This window comes from Homarus americanus, unplaced genomic scaffold, assembly GCF_018991925.1.
Source record: "Homarus americanus isolate GMGI-L3 unplaced genomic scaffold, GMGI_Hamer_2.0 scaffold367, whole genome shotgun sequence".
NCBI classification, from domain to species: domain Eukaryota; kingdom Metazoa; phylum Arthropoda; class Malacostraca; order Decapoda; family Nephropidae; genus Homarus; species Homarus americanus.
The window spans coordinates 2,250,257-2,272,344 of NW_024743709.1; the positions used below are offsets into that span (position 1 = coordinate 2,250,257).

Below are 22,088 nucleotides of genomic sequence, written 5' to 3' on the forward strand. Positions count from 1 at the left end.
GGCACTTCGACCAGGGATAGCCTAACAGTAAGGCACTTCGACCAAGGATAGCCTAACAGTAAGGCACTGACCGAGAACAACTAACAGTAAGCACTTCGACCAAGGATAGCCTAACAGTAAGGCACTTCGACCAGATAGCCTAACAGTAAGGCACTTCGACCAAGGATAGCCTAACAGTAGGCACTTCGACCAGGGATAGCCTAACAGTAAGGCACTTCGACCAAGGATAGCCCTAACAGTAAGGCACTTCGACCAGGATAGCCTAACAGTAAGGCACTTCGACCAAGGATAGCTAACAGTAAGGCACTTCGACCAAGGATAACCTAACAGTAAAGGCACTTCGACCAAGGATAGCCTAACAGTAAGGCACTTCGACCAGGGATAGCCTAACAGTAAGGCACTTCGACCAAGGATAGCCTAACAGTAGGCACTTCGACCAGGATAGCCTAACAGTAGGCACTTCGACCAAGGATAGCCTAACAGTAAGGCACTTCGACCAAGGATAACCTAACAGTAAGGCACTTCGACCAAGGATAGCCTAACAGTAAGGCACTTCGACCAAGGATAGCCTAACAGTAAGGCACTTCGACCAGGATAGCCTAACAGTAGGCACTTCGACCAAGGATAGCCTAACAGTAAGGCACTTCGACCAAGGATAGCCTAACAGTAAGGCACTTCGACCAGGGATAGCTTAACAGTAAGGCACTTCGACCAAGGATAGCCTAACAGTAAGGCACTTCGACCAGGATAGCCCAGATAAGGCACTTCGACCAAGGATAGCCTAACAGTAAGGCACTTCGACCAAGGATAGCCTAACAGTAAGGCACTTCGACCAGGATAGCCTAACAGTAGGCACTTCGACCACGGATAGCCTAACAGTAAGGCACTTCGACCAAGGATAGCTAACAGTAAGGCACTTCGACCAAGGATAGCCTAACAGTAGGCACTTCGACCAGGATAGCCTAACAGTAAGGCACTTCGACCACGGATAGCCTAACAGTAAGGCACTTCGACCAGGGATAGCTAACAGTAAGGCACTTCGACCAGGATAGCCTAACAGTAAGGCACTTCGACCAGGATAGCCTAACAGTAAGGCACTTCGACCAAGGATAGCCTAACAGTAAGGCACTTCGACCAGGATAGCCTAACAGTAAGGCACTTCGACCACGGATAGCCTAACAGTAAGGCACTTCGACCAGGATAGCCTAACAGTAAGGCACTTCGACCAAGGATAGCCTAACAGTAAGGCACTTCGACCAAGGATAGCCTAACAGTAAGCACTTCGACCAAGGATAGCCTAACAGTAAGGCACTTCGACCAGGATAGCCTAACAGTAAGGCACTTCGACCAGGGATAGCCTAACAGTAAGGCACTTCGACCAGGGATAGCCTAACAGTAAGGCACTTCGACCAAGGATAGCCTAACAGTAGGCACTTCGACCAAGGATAGCCTAACAGTAAGGCACTTCGACCAAGGATAGCCTAACAGTAAGGGCACTTCGACCAGGATAGCCTAACAGTATGGCACTTCGACCAGGGATAGCCTAACAGTAAGGCACTTCGACAAGGATAGCCTAACAGTAAGGCACTTCGACCAAGGATAGCCTAACAGTAAGGCACTTCGACCAGGATAGCCTAACAGTAAGGCACTTCGACCAAGGATAGCTAACAGTATGGCACTTCGACCAAGGATAGCCTAACAGTAAGGCACTTCGACCAAGGATAGCCTAACAGTAGGCACTTCGACCAGGGATAGCCTAACAGTAAGGCACTTCGACAGGGATAGCCTAACAGTAAGGCACTTCGACCAAGGATAGCCTAACAGTAAGGCACTTCGACCAGGATAGCCTAACAGTAAGGCACTTCGACCAGGGATAGCCTAACAGTAAGGCACTTCGACCAAGGATAGCCTAACAGTAAGGCACTTCGACCAGGATAGCCTAACAGTAGGCACTTCGACCAAGGATAGCCTAACAGTAAGGCACTTCGACCAAGGATAGCCTAACAGTAAAGGCACTTCGACCAAGGATAGCCTAACAGTAAGGCACTTCACCAAGGATAGCCTAACAGTAAGGCACTTCGACCAGGGATAGCCTAACAGTAAGGCACTTCGACCAGGATAGCCTAACAGTAAGGCACTTCGACCAAGGATAGCCTAACAGTAAGGCACTTCGACCAAGGATAGCCTAACAGTAAGGCACTTCGACCAAGGATAGCCTAACAGTAGGCACTTCGACCAGGGATAGCCTAACAGTAAGGCACTTCGACCAGGGATAGCCTAACAGTAAGGCACTTCGACCAAGGATAGCCTAACAGTAAGGCACTTCGACCAAGGATAGCCTAACAGTAAGGCACTTCGACCAAGGATAGCCTAACAGTAAGGCACTTCGACCAAGGATAGCCTAACAGTAAGGCACTTCGACCAAGGATAGCCTAACAGTAAGGCACTTCGACCAAGGATAGCCTAACAGTAAGCCACTTCGACCAGGGATAGCCAAGCCTTTAGATGCTTCAATAGGCTCCTTCAACACGCCTCGGTGAATAGATTTGTAAAGAAAATTCCCGACATATAAAGTAACCTTGGTATTTCCTACAGTGATTCAAGTTTTTGTTGGCCAATTACATTTTTTTTCACAATCTTAGTATTATAATATAAAGAGCTGTTCGGGTTTTTTTTATGAGAATATTAATGTTTAGAGGTGTATAACTGTGGCATTCGCACAGGTGTATATTTTGTGTGTGTTTTAATTTGTGTTTAAGAAGGAAGAGGAAGCGATTAGAGTTGTGTGGAAGGCATCGCTTTAGGCCAGGTCGTGCACACACTCGCTGGGGGTCACTCAACAAGCTGGGTAGAAGTCAAGGATTGTGTCGCATGCGTGTGATCTGTCTAGTGTTAGGAGAATAAATTTCATAGTTTCAGTATTTATTCAGGATAACCCCCCTCTCTCTCTCTCTCTCTCTCTCTCTCTCTCTCTCTCTCTCTCTCACATTGTGCTCTTTAAATGACACTGGTTAACATAGCATCACTGTTAACATTTTAGTCTCTGGCCTCTTTATAAAGGTCACTGGTACAAGTTATTTATTAGTACTCAGATACAAAACACCACGACAGTGCCGTTCTTTTACCTCTTAACATGTTATTACGAGACGTCACTGAAGTACTCGCAATTTTTAACATAACAAAACGCAAAAGTTAATTAATTCTGGAAACGGCTTTAATTGACCTAGAGTTTGATAGATTAATAGTTTAGTATATATAATTATAATAACACGTAGTCAATCAGTGCAGATGGTAGCCCTAGATAGCCTTATGGTAAGAGTCTACGGTCTAGCTAAGAGGTTTTGGGGAGGCGTTGGGGACTGTAATTCGGCAAAACCCACGCGTATCCGGGCTTGGTGTTGGGCGGAGGGGTGTTGACTGGCTACTTATAATAATAAATAATAATAGTTGTTGTAGTAGTTATTATTATTATTGTTATTATTATTATTACTGACGATGAGATGACTACAGCCAAGTGTTGATACCAAACAGTGATAGGAAGGGCAGCCTCCCTCACCTTTTACCACCGCCCAATCACCCTCTGCCGCCCACTCCTGCCCTCCACCGCCCACTCCACTGCCCTTCACCCTCTGCCGAACACTCCACCGCCCGACCCTCTACCGCCCACCCCGCCGCCTACTTCACCTCTACCGCCCACTTCACCCTCTGCCCCCTACTGGCCGCCGGGGTACTTACTACTGCACGGAGGTGAAAAAAAACTGGCAGCACTGACGATAGAAAGTGGCTCTTCCTTCCCTCCCCACCCTCCAGTACAGTACTGTCTGCTCTCAGTCTTCCAGTACAGTACTGTCTGCTCTCAGCCCTCCAGTACAGTACTGTCTGCTCTCAGCCCTCCAGTACAGTACTGTCTGCTCTCAGCCCTCCAGTACAGTACTGTCTGCTCTCGGTCCTCCAGTACAGTACCACATTATTTTCATAAGCCAACATCTCGGTTGAGTCATTTTTAACTAAATCAGTTTTATGTCTTCTAGGAGAATATTTAATAATTAATTTAATTAAGTTTTATAAAATTAAAACGTTTACCAAACTTCTAATTGTCATTTGCCTTGGCCTTGGCCTTGAGTTCGTCACCAAGTGGCTCCTCCACCACTGTTAGATTTGGGTGATGGTAACTACCTCTACCAGGACCTGCTCCTGGTTGGGGATGTTTTCAAACTGTCAAAACAAAGACAGAAACGTCCACTGCTTATGGAGACTCTTACTGCTCTCTCCAGGTGTGGTCGGTGAGGATGGCTACCACTTGATGGGCCAGGTAATAGCAGGTCTGCTAGTATGGCGTATGATGACGACCACTAGGATGTAGAGTCCAATGGAGACAAGATAAATATGTGATGATGAGTCCGGTAAAGATGAGATATGGGATGAGTCCGGTAAAGATGAGATATGGGATGTAGAGTCCGGTAAAGATGAGATATGTGATGATGAGTCCGGTAAAGATGAGATATGGGATGTAGAGTCCGGTAAAGATGAGATATGTGATGATGAGTCCGGTAAAGATGAGATATGGGATGTAGAGTCCGGTAAAGATGAGATATGGGATGTAGAGTCCGGTAAAGATGAGATATGGGATGTAGAGTCCGGTAAAGATGAGATATGGGATGTAGAGTCCGGTAAAGATGAGATATGGGATGTAGAGTCCGGTAAAGATGAAGTCGGGGCAGAAAAAATAAACGGTAATCCGGAAGAAGAAATAAGACTGAGCTTGGTAACTGAGGCAGGTTATCGTACGTCGTATAAAAGTTCCACCTAGTGACAGGGATGTCCTCACCACGGCGGCCTGACCGTGTGGGAGGGAAGTTCGGTGTGGAACCAAGGGAAACCAAACCTGTGTATCAGGGGGAAGCCAAGCCTGTGTACCTGGGGGAAGCCAAGCCTGTGTACCTGGGGGAAGCCAAGCCTGTGTATCAGGGGGAAGCCAAGCCTGTGTATCAGGGGGGAAGCCAAGCCTGTGTACCTGGGGGAAGCCAAGCCTGTGTATCAGGGGGAAGCCAAGCCTGTGTACCTGGGGGAAGCCAAGCCTGTGTATCAGGGAAGTGCCTGTGTACCTGGAAGCCAAGCCTGTGTATGGGGGAAGCCAAGCCTGTGTATCAGGGGGAAGCCAAGCCTGTGTATCAGCCTGTGTACCTGGGGAAGCCAAGCCTGTGTGTCAGGGGAAGCCAAGCCTGTGTACCTGGGGAAGCCAAGCCTGTGTACCTGGGGAAGCCAAGCCTGTGTACCTGGGGGAAGCCAAGCCTGTGTACCTGGGGGAAGCCAAGCCTGTGCACCAGGGGGAAGCCAAGCCTGTGTATCAGGGAAGACAGGAACAACGTCCTCTACCGTTTTGGTCTATATAAACAAAGTCTCGCTGCCGTGTGGGAGGATGACTTACCTTAATTTACATGTACTCTCATTTTATCATAAGACTGCAATACCTAACCTAACCTAACCTAACCTAACCTAGCCTAGCCTAACTACCCATTATAAGTCATTGGCCAGCCTTTTATCCTCACTCTTCTCATTTTCATTTCTTCTTTTACTGCCTTCCTCCCCTACAGTGTGTGTGTGTGTCTACATGTGGGTTATATCCCGTAGGACTGTGTATTGTAGAAGTGTTTGTTTTATGTGTGTGTTTATCTCTGTGTTTGTGTCTGTTAATGTGTGTTTGTTTACGTCAGATTTTTTGTTTTGTTTGTTTACTTTAGCTACATGTCCACTCGAGCGTCCATTGTCTGTGTGTTTTTATGCTCCCACGCACACAAAACCTGCAGACGGACGGACGGACGGACGGACAGACAGACAGACAGACAGACGGACGGACGGACACAAACAAACAAACAAACAGACAGACAGACGGACGGACAGACAGACACACCCTCACTACCCGCCAGGTATCCTTGACACAAGAGAGGCCTTGCACCTGCTGTCCTCCCAACACTCGATACACTTACAACACTTTCTCTTCCTCTCAGGGGGGAGTCTACTTACCTGCACCCTCCTGACATACAGTAGAACACTTAGAGTCTTAGCATAGTTTCGACGCCATTTTTTTCCTGACATACCATTAAAGATCTTGATAGTGGGACCTGAGTGAACCTTTCAAGTGGAGTTGTGGCTCTCTCTCTCTCTCTCTCTCTCTCCCTCCTTCCCTCTCAGTTCGTAATTTAATTATTTTAGAAGGTGGTGGATGTGTTAAATAGTGACCCCCCGCCACACCTCACTCAAGTATGAGAATTTAACTTGAGTACGATGACTTAGACTTCTTGAGTCCGATAACTTAACTTCTTGAGGCTGAACCCATCAAGGAGGATAATTTTACTCCTTGACCAACTGAGTACAAATTGATTCAACTCGTAAGATTAATAAGTGAACCTTTGGAATGAACCTCGACCCATTCCCAGTTAAAGATTCATAATGGTTCGAAACTTGGATATTGTTCGTAAGTGAAAAATGAACTAATAATATACTTAACTTACTTAAAATAAATCATAAGAATAAAAATAAAATAAAGTAACACTATAACTCTACCTTAACTAGATACGTTTAATTACTGTCACTTAACAACATTATTAACGTATCAATAGTTAAGGTTAGTGTATTTTTTTTAATATTATCTTTTGTGTTTTATAAGTTAATCATTTAGGATCTTTAGTTAGGAGGAATATTTAAAGATCTTGGGTCTTAAGTCGATATTTTCTGTAGGTTGATTTAGTCACTTGAAGACGATGACTTTACGTGTTGTCTGTGAGTTTTGCTTTTCTGTCTGTGAGTGTTGCTGTCTGTCTGTGAGTGTTGCTGTCTGTCTGTGAGTGTTGCTGTCTCTATGTGTAGGTGTTACTGTCTATCTGTCTGTCTGGGTGTTGCTATCTATGTCTACCCTCGTCTAAACACGTCACACCTGCTTGATCCTTTACAGACAGACAGACAGACAGACAGACTACCAGTGACTAACAGGTGTGAGCATGGAGGCCAGCCCTTGTGTGGGGCGTAATTAAAACAGACTGGCTATATTTTTTACTAGATATTGGTAGATTGAGTTTAGAGATTAACAAGTCATAGTTGATGTGAGGGAGGAGGAGGAGGAGGGGGAGGAGCTCATAGTGTTCGTCAGCAGCGGGGCATGTGGCCTCCTCCTCCTGCAGGTGCCAATGTCCACACAGGAACTGACCTACACAGCGGCTTGTCCAGTTAGGCTGAATTAGGTGTGTTGTGACGTCATCACCTGAGCGTCAGTCACCTTAAGAGCGACAATTCTTAAGGAGTGTGACGTCATAACCAGACCTGGCCTTCAAGGCTTGTTTCTTTTGCATTCCTCTTCCCACTGTCCTCCTCTCCCCTCCCTGCTCTTCCTCTTCCCGCTCTTCCTCTCCCCACTCTTCCTCTTCCTCCTGGAAAGATTAACGGAATTGTGTGTGTTTAATAATAATAATAATGAACGGTTTATTAAAAATTATATAATCCGAAGGCTGAAAACAACTACAGTGTGCAGTAATGACTTACTACCTACAAGAGGGAGTGTAACAACAGTTTTCATTACTGAGGAAAAGAAACATAAAGTGAACATAAAAATAATTGTTTACAGTGAAGGCCGCGAGGTGCAGTAAGTCGTCCACAAGGACCTCACGTGTGGTACAGGGAGACACTACCTCGCTCACTGCCATGGGGTGATGTGGTTAGGTTAGGTCAGGTCAGGCGTGAGTGACCGTCCCTCGACCGTTCCAAGACTCTGCAGCAGAGATTGATTAGCCTGGTCGATCAGTGTTCGTTAGGTCACAGGGGCGTGTCTCTCTGGGTGTACCAAGACCTTCCCGGCGGCTGTGTAGGGTAACTCTCAGCTGGCACTGTTGAGCGTTAATAAGAACATAAGGAGTCTGCAATAGGTCGGTTGGCCTGTGCATGGCAGCTCCTGTCGAGAGTTACTACCACTCTCTATCATCCATGAATCTATCTAGCCTCCCTTTGAAACTTTCCATCGTTCCAGCACTTACTACAAAGTTGCTAAGCTTGTTCCACTCGTCCACCACCCTATTAGTGAACCAGTTCCTTCCTAGGATATCACTATCTTCATTCCTCCCTTGTGTAAAGGCGACAGACAGATAGCTCAGGAAGTAGTGGACAGATATTCTTGATACATAGCATAAACAACTGGCCATCTCGGGAGCTAATGATGTGATTAGAGTGTTAAGTCAGGTCAGGTCAGGTTACTGATTCCACTCCTTCCCGATGGTGTGTGTGTGTGTGTGTGTGTGTAATAAACATACCATAAGAAAGACACCAATACTCTCTCTAGTTGATCCCTCTCGTTCCACACCATCATCATCACCACCACCACCCCTCACCACCACCACCTCACCACCATCATCACCACCACCACCTCACCACCACCCCTCACCACCACCACCACCACCCCTCACCACCACCCCTCTACCACCACCCCTACCACCACCACCCCTCACCCCCATCACCACCACCACCTCACCACCACCACCTCCCACCACCACCACCACCCCTCCCCACCATCCATCACACACCACCACCCCTCACCACCACCTCCACCACCACCACCACCACCACCTCACCACCACCACCACCACCACCACCCTCACCACCACCGCCACCACCACCACCACCTCACCAGCACCACCCCTCACCACCACCCACCCCTCACCACCACCACCACCACCCCTCACCACCACCACCACCCCTCACCACCACCCCTCACCACCACCCCTCACCACCACCACCCCTCACCACCACCACCACCCCTCACCACCACCATCACCACCACCCTCCCACTCACCACCACCACCCCTCACCCACCACCACCACCCCTCCCACCACCACCACCCCTCACCACCACCACCCACCACCTCACCCACCACCACCCACCACCCCTCCCCACCACCACCACCACCCCTCACCACACCACCACCCACCACCTCACCACCACCACCACCCCTCCCACCACCCCACCCACCCCCCCTCACCACCACCACCCCTCACCACCACCACCCCTTCACCACCCCACCCCTCACCACCACCCCTCACCACCCCTCACCACCACCCACCACCAACCACCCCGAGTTACCCCACCAACTATCCAATATGACACACTCACAAAATCCTAACCTAACCCCAACAAGCTCACCTGTGCCTTAAAACTTACTTTCTATTAACCTTGAGTCGATTTATTCCAGTTCTCACCTACTGAACGTTGGTCCAAATTTACAGTATTATAAACCCTGATGTGCAGACAGTGTACCGCCTGGGTGTTGAACCAGTGTACCGCCTGGGTGTTGAACCAGTGTATGTGTTGAACCAGTGTACCGCCTGGGTGTTGAACCAAACCAGTGTACCGCCTGGGTGTTGAACCAGTGTACCGCCTGGGTGTTGAACCAGTGTACCGCCTGGGTGTTGAACCAGTGTACCGCCTGGGTGTTGAACAGTGTACCGCCTGGGTGTTGAACCAGTGTACCGCCTGGGTGTTGAACCAGTGTACCGCCTGGGTGTTGAACCAGTGTACCGCCTGGGTGTTGAACACTTTACTCGTGTTCAACAAATAATATAGACCAAACTTTTTATGTGTCTAATTTATTTATTATTATTTTTTTTAATGTTTTTGAGTCAAGTTTTCTCTCGAGGAAATGGTCAATATTCCTTTATTAACCCAACCTAACTTAACCACCTCCCCTAGTTTATTTTTATTATCACCTGCCGCCACACACACACACTACACACACACACACACACACACACACACACACACACGCACATACACACACACACGTTCAGAAAGTGAGTGGCTGTAGAGGCACCTCGTGGGTGTACCTGCCTGCCTCTGTGTTATGACTCGAGTTTACTACAAGTGAAAGTGAACTTGTACAGAAAAAGAGGAAAGAAGGGGATGTAATGTGATGGTGGTGGGGGATACAGGTGATGGTGGTAGGTGATGGTGCAAGTGATGGTGGTAGAGATACAGGTGATAGTGGTAGGTGATGGTGCAGTGATGGTGGTAGAGATCAGGTGATGGTGGTAGGTGATGGTGCAAGTGATGGTGGTAGAGATACAGGTGATGGTGGTAGGTGATGGTGCAGTGATGGTGGTAGAGATACAGGTGATGGTGGTGGGTGATGGTGCAAGTGATGGTGGTAGAGATAGTTGATGGTGGTAGGTGATGGAGTGATGGTGGTAGAGATACAGGTGGTGGTAGGTGATGGTGCAAGTGATGGTGGTAGAATACTGATGGTGAGGTGATGGTGCAGGACAGGTGATAGTGGTAGGTGATGGTGCAAGTGATGGTGGTAGAGATACAGGTGATGGTGGTAGGTGATGGTGCAAGTGATGGTGGTAGAGATACAGGTGATGTGGTATGGTGCAAGTGATGGTGGTAGAGGTGCAAGTGATGGTGGTAGAGATACAGGTGATGGTGGTAGGTGATGGTGCAAGTGATGGTGGTAGAGATACAGGTGATGGTGGTAGGTGATGGTGCAAGTGATGGTGGTAGAGATACAGGTGATGGTGGTAGGTGATGGTGCAAGTGATGGTGGTAGAGATACAGATGGTGGTAGGTGATGGTGCAAGTGATGGTGGTAGAGATACAGGTGATGTGGTGGGTGATGGTGCAAGTGATGGTGGTAGAGATACAGGTGATGGTGGTAGGTGATGGTGGTGAGGTGGTAGATGGTGATGGTGCATGCAGGTGATGGTGGTAGGTGATGTGGTAGGTGGTAGGGTGATGGTGGTAGGTGATGGTGGTAGGTGATGGTGGTAGAGATACAGGTGATGGTGGTAGGTGATGGTGGTAGGTGATGGTGGTAGGTGATGGTGGTAGAGATACAGGTGATGCTGCACTGGTCATGGGTGTAGACTAAACAATGATCCCTTGAGTGGTGGAGAGACGGTGTTGGTAAACAATAATGGCGGCGGGAACAAAGTGACGTCACCCAATGTTTACCAAAACCATCGGATATTATGCTCATTCAGGGGCCACAGTACCAGGGGTGTGATATATGCTCATTCAGGGCACAGTACTTATGGGGATATTATGCTCATTGTACCACAGTACTGAGGGAGATATTATGCTCATTCAGGGGCCACAGTACCTATGGGGATGTATGCTCATTCGTGGGCCACAGTGCCAGGGGATATTATGCTCATTCAGGGTCACAGTCCCAGGGATATTATGCTCATTCATTGGGCCACAGTACCAGGAGATATATGCTCATTCGTGGGCCACAGTACCAGGGGATATTATGCTCATTCGTGGGCCACAGTGCCAGGGGGATATTATGCTCATTCAGGGGTCACAGTCCCAGGGAGATATTATGCTCATTCATGGGCCACAGTACCAGGGGGATATTATGCTCATTCGTGGGCCACAGTACCAGGGGGATATTATGCTCATTCAGGGGTCACAGTCCCAGGGAGATATTATGCTCATTCATGGGCCACAGTACTTATGGGGGATATTATGCTCATTCAGGGGCCACAGTACCAGGGGATATTAAGTGTATTCAGAGCCGCAGCACCACAGGGCAATATGCACATTCAGGGGCCGCAGGTCTATAGGGTATTATGCCCACTGAGTGGTTGTGTGTACCTTGTCAGGCCAGTTCAAGTAATTATATTTATAAAAAATTGTCTTTCACTTATTATTATTATTATTATTATTATTATTATTATTATTATTATTGTGTTTACCTTTCTAATTCATATACCTTAAGAAACAGCGATACTGAATGAGTGAAAGTGACAGAAAGTAACAGTGAATGAGAGTGAAAGTGACAGTGAATGACAGAAAGTAACAGTGAATGAGAGTGAAAGTGACAGCGAATGAGTGAAAGTGACAGTAGATGCCAGTAATGGTTAATGAATGGTGTGTGTGAGTGAGCCCATAGCTGGGGAAGACCAGACAGCCGAGGGGAGAAAGTCACTCACCCACCCACTCGCTCACTCGTTCACTCACCCACTCACTCACTCACCCACCCACTCACTCACCCACCCACTCGCTCACTCGTTCACTCACCCACCCACTCACTCACCCACCCACTCGCTCACTCGTTCACTCACCCACTCACTCACCCACTCGCCCTGAGGGATGGCTGGTCTTACTGAGGCGACTATAGACCACAAGAACCTGACTCACCTAGTGCCTGACTCACCTAGTACCTGACTCACCTAGTACCTGACTCACCTAGTAAACCTACAGAACGAGTCAGGTCTAGGGAATCTGACTCGCCTACAAAACGAGTCAGGTCTCCTCCCTAACAAGGAAATGCCCAAAAATACCCAGACAAGGTCACAAGGTCACCCAGCTACAGGAAATACCTCCTTATGACCGTGGGCATCGTGTTCAACGTCTCAGGTTTTACGGGAAGGAAGGTTACAAAAATTACATAGACTGACCAAAGTTATGAGGGGTTTTTTTCTTGTTAATTGTTTTCCGGTCACTGGAATTTCACCTCTACACTGTCTCTCACCTCTACACTGTCTCTCATCTCTACACTGTGTCTCACCTCTACACTGTGTCTCACCTCTACACTGTGTCTCACCTCTACACTGTGTCTCACCTCTACACTGTGTCTCACCTCTACACTGTGTCTCATCTCTACCTGTGTCTCACCTCTACACTGTGTCTCACCTCTACACTTCTCTCCCTCTACACTGTGTCTCACCTCTACACTGTGTCTCACCTCTACACTGTCTCTCACCTCTACACTGTCTCTCCACCTCCTGTGTCTCCCTCTCTACACTGTCTCTCACTCACTGTCTCACCTCTACACTGTGTCTCACCCTCCACTGTCTCTCACCTCTACACTGTGTCTCACCTCTACACTGTGTCTCACCTTTACACTGTCTCTCACCTCTACACTGTGTCTCACCTCTACACTGTCTCACCTCTACACTGTGTCTCACCTCTACACTGTGTCTCACCTTCACTGTCTCTCACCTCTACACTGTGTCTCACCTCTACACTGTCTCTCACCTCTACACTGTCTCTCACCTCTACACTGTCTCTCACCTCTACACGTGTCTCACCTCTACACTGTCTCTCACCTCTACACTGTGTCTCACCTCTACACTGTGTCTCACCCCTCTACACTGTGTCTCACCTCACTGTGTCTCACCTCTCACACTGTCTCTCACCTCTACACTGTCTCTCCTCTACACTGTGTCTCATCTCTACACTGTCTCTCATCTCTACACTGTGTCTCATCTCCACACTGTCTCTCATCTCTACACTGTCTCTCATCTCTCTACACTGTGTCTCATCTACACTGTGTCTTACCTCTACACTGTCTCTCATCTCTACACTGTGTCTCATCTCTACACTGTGTCTCATCTCTACACTGTCTCTCATCTCTACACTCTCTCTCATCTCTACACTGTGTCTCATCTCTACACTGTGTCTCATCTCTACACTGTGTCTCATCTCTACACTGTGTCTCATCTCTACACTGTCTCTCATCTCTACACTGTGTCCCATCTCTACACTGTCTCTCATCTCTACACTGTGTCTCCTCTACACTGTCTCTCATCTCTACACTGTGTCTCTACTGTGTCTCATCTCTACACTGTGTCCCATCTCTACACTGTGTCTCCACCTCTACCTGTGTCTCACCTCTACACTGTGTCTCACCTCTACACTGTGTCTCACCTCTACACTGTGTCTCACCTCTACACTGTGTCTCATCTCTACACTGTGTCCCATCTCTACACTGTGTCTCTCACCTCTACACTGTCTCTCACCTCTACACTGTGTCTCACCTCTACACTGTGTCTCACCTCTACACTGTCTCTCACCTCTCACACTGTGTCTCATCTCTACACTGTCTCTCATCTCTACACTGTGTCTCATCTCCACACTGTCTCTCATCTCTACACTGTCTCTCATCTCTACACTGTGTCTCATCTCTACACTGTGTCTTACCTCTACACTGTCTCTCATCTCTCACACTGTGTCTCATCTCTACACTGTGTCTCATCTCTACACTGTCTCTCATCTCTACACTCTCTCTCATCTCTACACTGTGTCTCATCTCTACACTGTGTCTCATCTCTACACTGTGTCTCATCTCTACACTGTGTCTCATCTCTACACTGTCTCTCATCTCACTGTGTCCCATCTCTACACTGTCTCTCATCTCTACACTGTCTCTCACCTCTACACTGTCTCTCATCTCTACACTGTGTCTCACCTCTACACTGTGTCTCATCTCTACCTGTGTCTCACCTCTACACTGTGTCTCACCTCTACACTGTATAAAAAGTAGAGTTGTGGACAAAGTTCTCTTGGGCGCTTAGGTTAATATCTGGGTTGATCTACGTCAGGGTCATGTAGGTAAGGTTAAGTGAGATGTAGGGAAGTAGTTCTCAATGGTCATAAGTGGGTTGGGGGGCAGATACACGTTAACTAAGACAGGTAGGACAGGTAATCACCCCATAGGTACCCAATGTCAACAAAAACCTGCCATAACCTGATTTCCGGAGGTTCACACACACACACACACACACACACACACACACACACACAGTATCCTCCCTGGTCAAAATTCACAAAAGTTAACTTAATATAAAACACAAAAATGTCTGAAAATTAACAGTGTGACTCTACCTTAACTCTATACGGTCACTTAACACCAGACAAGAATAATGTTCAGGTTATTACCAGATGTTTTATGTCTCCTAACTGGTCATAAGTGAAAGTATATAGTTAAGGTACAGTCTCGGTGATTAAGATTAGGTTAGGTTAACTTAGGTAAGGTTAGGTTAAATTAGGTAAGGTATGGTTAGGTTAAGTTGGTAATAGAATAGGGTTGGTTAAGTTAGGTTAAATTAGGTACTTAGGCAGGTTAGATTAAGTTAGGGTAAGGCAGGTCAGATTAAGTTAGGGTAAGGCAGGTTAGATTAAGTTAGGGTAAGGCAGGTTAGATTAAGTTAGGGTAAGGCAGGTTAGATTAAGTTAGGGTAGGCAGGTTAGATTAAGTTAGGGTAAGGCAGGTCAGATTAAATTAGGGTAAGGCAGGTTAGATTAAGTTAGGATAAGGCAGGTTAGATTAAATTAGGGTAAGGCAGGTTAGATTAAATTAGGGTAAGGCAGGTTAGATCAAATTTGATTAGGGTAGTTAATCCGAAATTGAAAGTAAATTGGGGTGCTTAATCTTCAGGTGATCTAACACTTCTCCACCAATCACTTACGAGTTTTCTGTGTGACCAATCAGCTATGAGGTATCTGTGTGACGTAACGGTGGGTTGATTACACAGGTGAGGGAGGGAGCGATGCAGGTGAACATTCATTATACACCAGAGAGAGAGAGAGACCAAAAGAAAGAAAGACAGACAGAAAGAGATAGAGAGACAGAGTTACCACACACACACACACACACACACTGTTTACCTACCTGTTGCCCTTCACTTATCTCTCGACAGGTGACTCCTACATCTTCACTATCAACTACAGAAATTATCGATCTATTTTACCTTCATTAACATTTACACAAACTTCTCAAGACTTGTTTGTTGTTTGTTTTAGTTGTTGTTATTGTTTGTTTTAGGGGATCACCTGAATATTAGACACCCCAGCTTATTTCAGTTGATTAAAAATACCTCAACATTAACTTAACCTAACCCAACCAATCCCTAACCTAACCCAACCAATCCCTAACCTAACCCAATACTCTTCCCGTGGTTTCAAATCGCCAAAGACTCCCTTACCCCCACAACCCCTCCCCTCCCCTCCCCCTTCACCCCATCCCTTCACCCCCCTCCCAACCCTGGTCTTAGCGCTCCATCAACCAACCAGGGAACAACCTAATTCCTCAGATGATAACGGTAGACCAATGAGCGCTCGCTACGGCCCGCTACCTCACCAACCATCACGGCCATTGTTACTGACCGACTACTAGCAGGGCTACCTCACCTCACCTCCTTGGGGCTACCTGTGTGTGGGGACGTGGGAACAGGAATAGCCTGAAGTGGATGGGTAAACAAAGATGCCATTCTCCCGTAGAGTTCAGTACTGTACCTTACCTTCTTACCTTACCTTACCTTACCTTACCTTACCATACCATACATACCTTACCTTACCTTACCTTACCTTACCTCACCTTACCTCACCTTACCTCACCTTACCTTACTGAACAATAACAACAATAACACAACCATTATTATACAACAGTAGTCTACATTATCGAATTTGTGTAAAGACTCTTCAGAGAAATTCCTTTGTGTCTAGAGTCTCAGTATAATTTGACGCCATATTTTGAAGCTGTTTTTATCTCTCGTTAAATAGCAAAGTATTTTTATTTATTTATTTTTTTTTTACATGTTACGCCACCCTGGTTCTGGTCTACCTTGGACTGGGAAAAAAACTTATCCTTCACCAATCTATGAAGAAAAACGAAAAATTAATTAAAACTAAAGGGGAAAAAGCCGGATTTTTTTCCTAGACTGGAGGACGCACGAGCGACAGGGTGTGTGTGTGTGTGTGTGTGTGTGTGTGTGTGTGTGTGTGTGTGTGTGTGTGTGTGTGTGTGTGTGTGTGTGTAATTACATAATCACGAGCCCTCCCTGCTTTAATCTGACCACTCACAAGCCTCCTTGACGTTAAGTTAGCCAATTACGATCCTCTTCTAAGTTAAACTGACCAATCATGACGCTACTACATTAATCTGACCAACCACCACCCTCCCTCTAAGTTAACCTGACCAATCCCACCACCCCTCCCCAAGCTTAAGGTGTGTTTTAATTACCAGGAAAAACTAATGAGGGCTAATGTTCAGGTGATCAAACAAATACTCTTAAGAAAAACAAGGATATCCTCTTGAGTGTGACTTCCTCTTGAGTGTGACTTCCTCTTGAGTGTGACTTCCTCTTGAGTGTGACTTCCTCTTGAGTGTGACTTCCTCTTAGTGTGTTTAAGGGCGCCACACCACATTGTCTGTCGCTCAAGGTGGACCTGTGCTGGAGCGACGGTGAAAACTGGTGTGTGTGTGTGTGTGTGTAATAATACTAATATCAATTAACGGTTTATTGAAAGAATATGGCAGCCAAAAGGCTGAAAATGCACAATTACATAAATGGGGAATTTGTCACTTGATTGACAAATAACAAACAAGTCAAGTGATACAAATAATACTACAAGGAATTGACTGGGAGTGAACACATTGGTTGATTACGAGTTGTTGATAATTTTTACAATGGTTGGGACTGGGCTGTTCTTATAGCGATCAGTTCGTGCTCGTATGGACTGGATGCGGTTGTGGTGTCGAACAGCAATTCGCGGACGAGGGATCTCGGGTGGCAGTAGGAGCTGGTGTCGAGGATAGTGCAGAAGCTTCTCACCAAATTTGCAGATGAGGTCGTCAGATGTGTGTGTGTCAGGAGCCATCATTATATCTCCCAAATGGTCTTACAAGAACACATTTCATTAAAGTAAATCTATATTAAAAAATTATAATCCAAACTTGAAAACAACATAATTTTCGGTTTGGTCTTATATCTACCCGTTATATCTTCCTTGTTTCTGTAGTCACGAGCTGCGGTGTGTTAGGTGAAGGTGGTGTAGTCGGTGTGTTAGGTGAAGGTGGTGTAGCCGGTGTGTTGGTGGGTGGTGTAGTCGTGTGTTAGGTGAAGGTGGTGTAGTCGGTGTGTTAGGTGAAGGTGGTGTAGTCGTGTGTTGTGAGGTGTAGTCTGTGTTAGGTGAAGGTGGTGTAGTCGGTGTTAGTTGGTGTGTTGGTGAAGGGTATGTGTTTGAGGTGGTTAGTAGTTGTGTTGGGTGAAGGTGGTGTAGTCGGTGTGTTAGGTGAAGGTGTGTGAGTCGGTGTGTTAGGTGAAGGTGGTGTAGTCGGTGTGTTAGGTGAAGGTGGTGTAGTAGTTGTGTTGGTGAGGTGGTGTGTTGTGTTGGTGAAGTGGTGTGTTGTGTTAGGTGATGGTGTAGTCGTGTGTTAGGTGAAGGTGGTGTAGTCGGTGTGTTGGGTGAAGGTGGTGTAGTAGTTGTGTTGGTAGGTAGTGTTGTGTTAGGTGAAGTGTGTAGTAGTTGTGTTAGGTGAAGGTGGTGTAGTCGGTGTGTTGGTGAAGGTGGTAGTCTGTGTTAGGTGAAGGTGGTGTAGTAGTTGTGTTAGGTGAAGGTGGTGTAGTAGTTGTGTTAGGTGAGGTGGTGTAGTCGGTGTGTTAGGTGAAGGTGTGTTGTGTTTGAGGTTGTGTTGGGTGGTGTAGTAGTTGTGGGTGTGTGTAGTAGTTGTGTTAGGTGAAGTGGTGTAGTCGTGTGTTAGGTGAAGGTGGTGTAGTAGTTGTGTTAGGTGAAGGTGGTGTAGTAGTTGTGTTAGGTGAAGGTGGTGTAGTTATTATTGTTATTTTTTTATTGTTGTTGGGTTATTTTGGTTATTTTGACTGTTTATTTTATTATTGTTATTTCTATTATTACTGTTTTTTCATTATTATTGTATTTTGCAATTATTTATTATTATTGTTACTTTTGTTGTTACTGTTACTTTTTTGTTATTGTTACTTTTGGTGTTACTGTTACTTTTTTGTTATTGTTACTTTTGGTGTTACTGTTACTTTTTTGTTATTGTTACTTTGGTGTTACTGTTACTTTTTGTTGTTACGTTACTTTTTGCTATTGTTACTTTTGCTGTTACTGTTACTTTTATTGTTTCTGTTACTTTTATTGTTATTGTTACTTTTGTTGTTTATTACTTTTGTTGTTATTGTTACTTTTTGTTGTTACTGTTACTTTTGTTGTTATTGTTACTTTTTGTTTATTTACTGTTACTTTTGATTTGTTATTGTTACTTTTTTGTTGTTACTGTTACTTTTATTGTTATTTTTACTTTTGTTGTTACTGTTACTTTTATTTGTTATTGTTACTTTTTTTTACTGTTACTTTTGTTGTTATTGTTACTTTTGTTGTTATTACTTTTATTTATTTAGTTATTGATATTGTTTTCTATTGCCATTTCCATTACCATTATTTTTATTATTCTAGTCATTTTTTCCTGTCATGGTAGTGGTCGAGGGGCCGGATAGTCAGGGTCGAGGGGCCGGATAGTCAGGGTGAAGGGCCGGATAGTCAGGGTCGAGGGCCGGATAGTCAGGGTCGAGGGGCCGGATAGTCAGGGTGAAGGGGCCGGATAGTCAGGGTCGAGGGGCCGGATAGTCAGGGTGAAGGCCGGATAGTCAGGGTGAAAGGGCCGGATAGTCAGGGTGAAGGGCCGGATAGTCAGGGTCGAGGGCCGGATAGTCAGGGTCGAGGGCGGATAGTCAGGGTTGAGGGGCCGGATAGTCAGGGTGAAGGGCGGATAGTCAGTGAGGGCCGGATAGTCAGGGTGAAGGGCCGGATAGTCAGGGTCGAGGGCCGGATAGTCAGGGTCGAGGGGCCGGATAGTCAGGGTTGAGGGGCCGGATAGTCAGGGTCAAGGGGCCGGATAGTCAGGGTCGAGGGCCGGATAGTCAGGGTCGAGGGGCCGGATAGCCAGGGTAAAGGGGCCGGATACAGCGGGGTTTCCCACTCACGTCATTTATAGGGTTGTTGCTTTTTTAATCCGTGTTCAACTCAAGGTCCACCACGAGTCTTGATGATCCCAGGTTTAATCCTCGTAGTGGGATTAACAGGTGGGATTTACGTGTGGGATTAATGAGTGGGATTGACGTATGTGATTAACGAGTGGGATTAACGAGTGGGATTGACGTATGGGATTAACGAGTGGGATTAACGTGTGGGATTAACGAGTGGGATTGACGTATGGGATTAACGAGTGGGATTGACGTGTGAGATTAACGTGGGATTGACATATGGGATTAACGAGTGGGATTGACGTATGGGATTAACGAGTGGGATTGACGTATGGGATTAACGAGTGGGATTGACGTATGGGATTAACGAGTGGGATTGACGTGTGGGATTAACAGGTGGGATTTGCAGTGTGGGATTAACGAGTGGGATTGACGTATGTGATTAATGAGTGGGATTTACGTGTGGGATTAACGATGCGTCAGTTTCAAGCGCTGTCAGGTGTTTTTAAGTTCAAAATGAGTACAATGAACTTGGGTAAACCCTGACGGCCCCTGTTGTGTAAGAGAGGAACTGAAAAGGTCAGATTAGAAAGTGTGTGTGTGTGTGTGTGTGTGTGTGTGTGTGTGTGTGTGTGTGTGTGTGTGTGTGCGCTTCTGATGGCTGGTTTTATAATACTATCAATGTACACTTTCTCAATTGGCTCACTGAGTGGCCACCAAGGCGGGCTCTGTAAAAAGGCGATAAAGCCAAATTATCATCGAAGCCACAGGAAGACCTCAGGAGGGAGTCAACAAGACCACCTTGGCCCGCACTCCCCCCTCATGACATACTAGCAGGAACAACACCGTAACAGCTCTAACAAGGGGCTGCTGGAGGGTCGTCATCAAACACCCAAACGCTAACTTGGGAGATAGGTTAGGTTAAGTGGAGTTTGGTTAGGTTAGGTTAAGTGGAGTTAGGTTTGGTTAGGTTAGGTTTTATTACATTTGATTAAAATTAAGTTTCATTAAATTAGGTTAGCGTTAAGTTAGATTAGATTAGGTTAGCATTAGGTTAACATTAGATTAGCGTTAGGGTGGTTAATCCTCAAGTGACTCGGAGCTTCAGCTGTTAATGGCGGAATAAGTGGTGGTGTGACGCTTATCTTACTTAACAAACTCGATCCTAAGACGGTGAAAGTGACCTTAATTTACCTAACCTAACGACCTAATCTAACCTAACCTAGCTACCTAATCTAATTTAACGTAACTACCTAATCTAATGTAATCTAATTTAATTTAACCTGACCTGACATGACCTTAGGATATTATATGTTCGGCTACGGCTCACTACCCTTTTGTGTGTGTGTGTGTGTGTGTGCGCGCGCTGTGTGTGTGTGTGTGTGTGTGTGCGTGTGTGTGTGTGTGTGTGTGTGCGCGCGCTCGTGCGTGTGTGTGTGTGCGCGCGCGTGTGTGTGTGTGTGTGTGTACAGTGAGTAAGAGTGAGTTAAAACCAGAAAAACTGGTCTAACTGTTGACATTCCCGCCATGTTATCTCTAGTAATGTTGACCCCCTCTCCTCCTGCCCCTCCTGCCCCTCCCGCCCCTCCAGGTAATGTGTGTCGTGTGGGGTGGAGGAAGGAAGGGAGGTGAGGGGTGGTGGGGGTCATGTACTGCACCCACGCCCCCGAGCTTAACCAATTGCTTAACTGCCCCTCAAGGTGTGTTGTTGTAAGATAGATGTGAGGTCAGGAGAGGGCAAGGAAGGGCAGGTGTGACGAGAGAGGAAAGTGCAGGAGGAAGGGCAAGGAAGAAGGGAAAGAAGGAAGAGAAGGGCAAGGGAGGGCAGGTAGAAGGGGCAGAGAAGGGCAAAGGGAGACGGGTAAGACAAGGAAGCCAATAACGCTTCGGTAATACAATGTTGACGTCGTAATGGTTGTCATGGTAACCCTCGCGTCGTTCCCCCACACACACACACGAGAGACCCTGACGATAAACAAATTACAAAGGCATAAAATTAGTACAGGTATTTGTGTACAGTTAACACAATCGAGTCCCTTTACCTGTGCCTTACCTAATAATTTACACCTAGTTCACTCTTGTTCACCTGGAGAAATCTGAACACGTCAACACGCTACCGGCAGCATCTATCATTGAAAAGAATCGATCAATCAAATCAATTCAGTGAGTCAGTGCATCGTGTTCCTGTCTGAGGGTTGGCGACCACAGTCCTCCACCTCAGGGATCTTGAGCTGCTTATAAGTGTCTGAGGTTTAAGCCACTCACTTCTCCTCTCTTCTTCTCTTCTCCTCTCCTTACTCTCATTTCTCCTCTTCGTTTCCTCTTCCTCTCCTCTCCTCTCCTCCTTCAGTCGATAACTCCTGGTCTTGTAATAGTGTTTAGTTCTTCGTAATACTGACCTGTAATAACATTTGGCCTCTTATTATTATTATTATTATTATTAATTTTATTATTATTACAGTATTATTTTTATCATCATTATTATTATTATTGTTATTATTATTGTTATTGTTGCTATTATTATCATTATTATTATT

General features: G+C 46.2%; 2 protein-coding genes across 2 annotated transcripts in view; one reads left to right on the forward strand and one right to left on the reverse strand.

The window, feature by feature from the left end:
* LOC121877482 (patched domain-containing protein 3-like) overlaps nucleotides 1–22,088 on the forward strand; it is a 118,789-nt gene that overhangs the window by 7,047 nt on the left and 89,654 nt on the right. The window lies entirely within an intron of this gene.
* On the reverse strand, nucleotides 13,836–14,252 carry LOC121877441. The gene has a single exon (XM_042383206.1). The coding sequence runs from the start codon at nucleotides 14,250–14,252 to the stop codon at nucleotides 13,836–13,838; it is 417 nt and encodes a 138-aa protein (XP_042239140.1).